The sequence below is a fragment of the Sorex fumeus genome, unplaced genomic scaffold (assembly GCF_029834395.1).
Source record: "Sorex fumeus unplaced genomic scaffold, SorFum_2.1 ptg000061l, whole genome shotgun sequence".
Taxonomy (NCBI): Eukaryota; Metazoa; Chordata; class Mammalia; order Eulipotyphla; family Soricidae; genus Sorex; species Sorex fumeus.
The window spans coordinates 33,265,389-33,272,038 of record NW_026606118.1 but is presented as its reverse complement, the minus strand read 5'-3'; the positions used below and the strand labels follow the sequence as shown (position 1 = coordinate 33,272,038).

The window sequence follows — 6,650 nt, the reverse complement described above, 5'->3', positions numbered from 1 at the left end:
CACCTAAAGAGAAAGTCTATGTGTGATGAAAGAAAAACTAGGGAAATTGTTAGACTCGGCTTCTTTCAAAAACCTTATAAATTCTTGATTTCTTTCAAAAACCTTATAAATTCTATGCCTTCTTCATTCCCTATCTGGCTTTTACATATATTTCCTTGGCTTTATTTCCTCTTATTACTTTGCCTCTAATTAATTTGTATCTAAAGGAGTTTGGACCTCAAGGTTTAGAAACAAGAGCTTTCTGTTGTAGCCAAGATAGCGCACAAACATACAATTATTTGAAATGACTTCAGTTTTCTAAGTTCAAATTCTTTTGCTTCAACTCAATCATACAGAATGAGTCTATTCAGTTTCTTTTTGAGTAAACAAATTAGTATTATGGAAATGTGAGCTGAAAATTTTGCCTAGCAAAATGTACTTAAGGGCTCTGCGAAACCAGGGATAGAAAAAACCATAGATTAAAGGATTACAGGTGGAATTAAAATAGCCAAACCATGTCAAAGCATCAAACAAAACTACCGGAGTAGAGAAGTTCAAAAAGGGATCCAACAAAATGGTGAAGAAACAGGGAAACCAACATATTAAGAAAACACCCATCACTATTCCTAATGTCTTGGCCGCTTTTTTGTCTTTTCTCATTTGATTGTTTTGATTTTCTGACAGGGTATTGATTGCACGGGCATGCTTTCTGGACACTGAGAATATTTTGCCATAAATTCCCACCATCACCGATCCAGGAGTGAAGAAACCTGCCATAAACAAGGTGGTTCCCCAGAGTTTGTTGAACATCACTGGGCAGGAGCTGGAGCAAGCAACCATTAGATTGTAACCCTCTATGCCCTCAGCGTAGGCCTCTGAGAAGACCACCCCAAAGGCAAATGTTCCAGGGACAGACCAACAGAGAAGCAGCAATCTTTTAATGACTGGAATCGTCATTTTTGTGGAGTAGCGTAAAGGGTAGCAGATAGCATAAAATCTATCAATGGCCACAGAGCAAAGATGGAAGATGGATGTTATGCTAAGCATCAGATCAAAACTATAATGAATCTTGCAAAATGTGAGCCCAAAATACCAGCAATTCTCCACTGATCTGATCATGCTGTAAGGCATAATGGTGAAGCCCAGGAGAAAATCAGTGACTGCCATGGAGAGGATGAGGAAGTTGGTTGGTGTGTGAAGCTGTTTAAAGTAAGCAATGGAAATTATCATGGCAAGATTGCCAAACACCGTGATGAATATAGCTCCTGACATAAATGAATACATTGCAGCTCGGACACCCAGTGGCCTTTCATTTTCAGGGCAAGATCCATTTCCGTATTCTGAGCAATCAAATGTTTCCTTCAAAAAAAAAAGCAAGAACATATGATTTTTGTTAAATAGTAGTAGTAGTAAAGGCCCTCCCGTTGATCATCGATTGCTCTAGCGGGCCCAGTAACATCTCCATTGGAGACTTTGTTGTTACTGTGTTTGGCATATCGAATACGTCACGGGGAGCTTGCCAGGCTCTGCCGTGCGGGCGAGATACTCTCGGTAGCTTGCCGGGCTCTCCGAGAGGGGCGGAGGAATCGAACTCGGGTCGGCCATGTTGGCTGCTTGCAAGGCAAATGCCCTACCGCTGTGCTATTTTACCTTTCATATATTAACTTAAGAAGTACATATATGGGGCTGGAGTGATAGCACAGTGGGCAGGGCATTTGCCTTGCACGCAGCCAACCCGGTTTGATTTCCAGGATCCCATGTGGTACCCCGAGCACCGTCTGGAGTAATTCCTGAGTGCACGACCCAGGAGTATCCCCTGAGCACCACTGGGTGTGACCCAAAAAGCAAAAAAAAAAAGAAGTACATAAATGACTCAATCAAGATAATCAATTTATGCAGAAATATAAAGTTATGACCCCAACACTTAGTAAACTCGTAGTTTATGCCAGAACTAAAACAAAAAGAATAAAAAAGAAGATGGAAACTAAGAAAATAAGTCAAGAGAAATAAACAGGTAAATAGTTAAATAAGTAAAGAGTAAATAAATAAATGAATAAATAAAGAGTAAATAAATATATAAGTATAGGTAAACAAAAAATAGGTAAATAAGTAAAGATGAGAGGAAGAAGAAAGAAGAGCAGAAACAAGTTTATTATTTAGCTTATATAATTAATCCTCCTCATTTACACAGGAAATTACGTATCTTTTCACTAAAACAAGACATTGAAATACATGACCAATTTAATTTTGGGGGCTCTATGATATTGTAGGACCAAGGAGTTTATTATTTGGAAGTAGTTTCATTTGTATGTTTTATTGGATTCACCATGCTTTAATTTTTTCATTCTAAGTTTGTTTGAAAGGGGAAGAAACATTTAAGAATGCCTGTCTGACAGAACTTTTCTCTGCAATTAGTCATGGAGTCTTGATAATCATCTCACTGGCCAAGGTGCAAAATTAGAGGTGAGCAGAGGCCAAAGCAGTGAACTCTCAGTTCTCTGTGAGGAGTCAAGTTCGCATTTTCAGAACCTCTTCTCAAATTCCTACATAACTCAAAAGAGACCAAAGCAAAGCCTGATGGGTTCTGGTGGGGAGAAATCACACAAAAGATTAGAAAGTCCTCTCCACTACAAGTAAAGCAAGTAGCAAATGCCCTCCTTGTGTCCACCTTGTATCTTCATTTTACATAAGAAAATCTGTTATGATAATTTATATAAATTTATTTTTCATGTAAATTATACACAATACATGGAATAAATATTAATAATGTAGAAATACTTTACTATCAATGACCCTTATACATGTAAAACATGACCAGTTCCTAATATATAAACCTTCCAAACATATAAACCTACCAGTTCTCAACTCTAGGATACAAAAGCACTAATACGCACCAGTGATGATTTCTGACTGTCTACAATACGCAAGACACAATGAAAGAAAGGAAAAAATGTGTCCCTAGTTGGAAAGAGAATATAAAATAACTGGAGACAAGGTATAAATTTATCATCACATATTGAAAAAGCAATGGTGTCAATGAAGTGGCTAAAGAGGGGTCTGTTCAGTATGTCTGATCAAAGATCGACAAAAAGAAAATTTCAGATTGGATTATATAAGAATGATCAGCAATTATGAGACTTTTTATCTGACTTCAATAAATGAATAGAATTTGAACAGAAGAGGGGCAAACTTCTATTCCAAGCTGATGGAAACTGAAGAACAGACAAAAAGCTATGCAGAAATGTTTAGATACCATTGTGAGAATCTCTGCAACACTACAGAGAAAATAGAAGGTTGAGGAGTGAGAGAACAGAGGGTTTCTAGTTTCATTTATGTTTCCCAGGCCAATAGTCCTAGAGAGTAAAGAGACAGTCAGGATTCTCTACTTTGTTCTCCAACTCACGTAGAGATTTTTTTTTTAATTGAAGCAACTAAATTAGGCATGAGGAGGCAAAGAGCTAGTACTGGAATTAAAACACTTGCCTTGCATGTGGCCAATCCTGATTTAATACCCAGCACCTCAAATGGACCCCCAACAATCACCAGAAATGAACCCTGAGCATCTACTCAGAATTAAGCCCTGATCACAGCTGGGCATGACCCCAAAATTTAAAAAATAAAAGTTATAAGAAAATGGGTGCTAATTTGAAATTAAATGCTTTTATCTTAAGATTCTAATAAATTATTCCAAGATAGCTTTACCCTCCTATTCTTCTTCTTCTGCGTCCCCATCCCTACCTGTGCAGATATGAAATTCTAACTGTGAGATGGGACATGTGTCAGTAGGACACCTGAAGTTGGAGCAGGAGCATCATTTCAAGGGAACTTCTTAACTGTTTCGGGGTTTCTCCAACTGCTGTTTGCAAAAATGACAGACCTATTTCTGTTCGTTTCAGCAAAATATCAGATGTTCTTGAGTGGAGGTGTAAGCACATTTCAATTTTTTTCACTATTTATCAGCTACCATAGAAATTCTAATTTCATATGACATTTATCTACTGTCTCTCTTAACATCTTATGAAGAAAAAAGATAGGAAGAAATACAAGAGCTAAGAACCCTACCCCCAACACTAATACTCTCCCACTCTTGGTATCAAGTTTTTCAGTTAATCATCATTCTTTCTAGCCACCTGCTGACCACATAAATATTACCAAAGAAAGCATTACCAAAATAAGCACTATTCTGAAATTCAAAAGAAGGTTCTAATAAGATAATTTACACTCGTTAAAAATTATAGAATTGAAGAAAAACGTTTATTTTTAATTACTTAGTTTCCAAGAGCAAAATCTAAGAGAAATAACAATTTTATTTTATGAAAATTGCATATAGACTAGATTCTGTTTCTGAAGGCAACTGTTACAATACACTGTACAATTTAATGACAAATTTCTTAGTATTGCTAGTTTAGCAACTATGGTATTATTAATTAACCAACCATCTTCACTTTACAAAAGTCACATTCAGTTCTTCTAAGCTTCAAATGAGTGTGCACGGCTTGGCTTGTTTACTTTCCCTTTCAGCATTCATGAGCTTTAAGTAGCCAATTAATTATAAGAACTCTAAGAAAGTTCTTTGAAACACACACTGTGATGCATATGTTGTATTATTATTCCTCACATAATCACCATGTAGTAGAAAGAGGCATATAGTATGATTCTTTGGTGAGTTCAACCAGCAGCACTTTTATATACATATATACATATATATGTATAATATATGTATATATATATATATATAGAGAGAGAGAGAGAGAGAGCTGGAGATATAGCACAGTGGTAGGGCATTTGTCTTGCGCACAGCCAGCCCGGCCAAGCTGGGTTCGATTCCTCCGCCCCTCTAGAAGAGTTTGGCAAGCTACTGAGAGTATCTTGCCCACATGGAAAAGCCTGGCAAGCTACCAGTGACATATTTGATACGCCAAACACAGTAAGAACAAGTCTCACAATGGAGACATTACTGGGCCTGCTCAAGCAAACCGATAAACAACGGAAGGCAGTACAGAACAGTACAGTACAGTACAGTACAGTATATATATATATATATATATATATAGAGAGAGAGAGAGAGAGAGAGTGAGAATATAATGAATAATATTGCTATTATTATATGATATATTGTACATATTATATACTATAGTAATATATTAAAAATTTAACTTTATATAGTAACAGTATTCATCCATCAGAAAAAAAGATAAAATCCTGACATTTACAACATGGATAAACCTAGAAGTCATTAAACTCAGTGAAATAAGAGAAATACAAAAGGAAAACATATGCTGCGTTTACAGGTGGCAGTTACTGGGATCAAACAACAGATGAACTAAAGAAAACAAGAATGAGCTTTGGACTTTAGTTCCAATTAGTGGTTACCAGAAGAGAATGGGGTAAATTGGAAAGTGGGGGTAAGGGAGATGAGTATAATTTGAAGGTAAAACTGGACTTTCAGTGACAAACATTGTAGAAAAGCACACATTTATTTCCAGTGACATGCACCTAAACTTACATAACACTATATTAGTGTTAATCAAACAATAATAGTTAACACTATATTAGTGTTAATCACTCTTAATCAAAACAGTAAATATTAGTGCAACTTAAGCATAATAGCTCTACATGAATATTTTGTGTATTCCTTGCACAGGGCACCCACCATGAACTTAAACCTTTCAATGACCATATCTTCCTCTTCCTGCAGACTGATTGCCCGAGAAAACAAAATGTTTTGTTTAAACAATTATACTCTTTTTATACTCTTAATTTTAGCATAGGAATTCTCATGGATCATAACAAATTCAAATGGAAACCTAGATTTTTCTGAATGTCTTTTGTGTTTCCACAAGAAGCCCGGGCACAAAAATAAAGGATTTTAAGACTAGTACATTTCTTTTCCATTCAATTTATAAATACCCTGGGTCAAAACTTGATTGTACAAAATTGTGGAGAAGATGTGATTTCTACATCTCCTAAGGAAGAAGAAACAGAGAATTACAATAACAAAGATTTTTTTCCCCCTAGTGTGGTCTGATTTGTTTACCTAATCATTAAAGTTCATTGATGTTTACATATTTTATATTCCTCTGCTTTAGCAACCACTTTTTAAGTATTAGTAGGGACTTCATATATTCCCATTTTTGGCTACCTTTTCTTTACTTATTTATTTGCTGGGACCAGGTATCGAACCCAGGGTCTCACATTTGCTAGACTACAAATTTGCAATAAGACTCATATTTGCTACAGTGAGTCACATTCTTGACCCCTTTCTCGTTTTCTAGAATTATCCTGTATATCCCTCAACTATTTCTTTCAGCTGTTCAATTTTTGTCAAAACTTTCATCTCAATGAACTTAACATGTTAGTAACATGAAAAAATAGTCCTGGCACAGTATCTGATGCTTTAGGAGCTTTATCAAAGGTGACATTCCCCCCCTTACCTCCCACCCCTGACTCTACTTTTTTCATTATTGGGTATGAGCACCATCACATTCAAGAAATATTTGACTAGAATAAAATTTTCTTTAGGTTAAAGAACATAATTGTTGTAAATAACTCAGGTAACATCCCAATCCTCTGCTTTTCTTAGGTGAATTCCAGTGAAAAGTAAATAATTTAGTCACTTATTATGAGAAGATAATTCTTTTCAGAATTCTAAATCTTTTCAGGGAACCTTG

At 35.9% G+C, this 6,650-nt stretch overlaps 1 protein-coding gene across 1 annotated transcript; it reads right to left on the bottom strand.

The window, feature by feature from the left end:
• Nucleotides 1-342: 342 nt before the first annotated feature.
• LOC130034690 (trace amine-associated receptor 2) lies at nucleotides 343-1,362 on the bottom strand. Its single transcript, XM_056126316.1, has one exon. It carries the CDS (start codon nucleotides 1,360-1,362, stop codon nucleotides 343-345), a length of 1,020 nt encoding a protein of 339 aa, XP_055982291.1.
• Nucleotides 1,363-6,650: the final 5,288 nt, after the last annotated feature.

Coding starts and splice junctions, on each gene's coding strand:
- LOC130034690 (XM_056126316.1), bottom strand. CDS start 1,362: ATGTTCTTGCTTTTTTTTTTGAAGGAAACATTTGATTGCTCAGAATAC.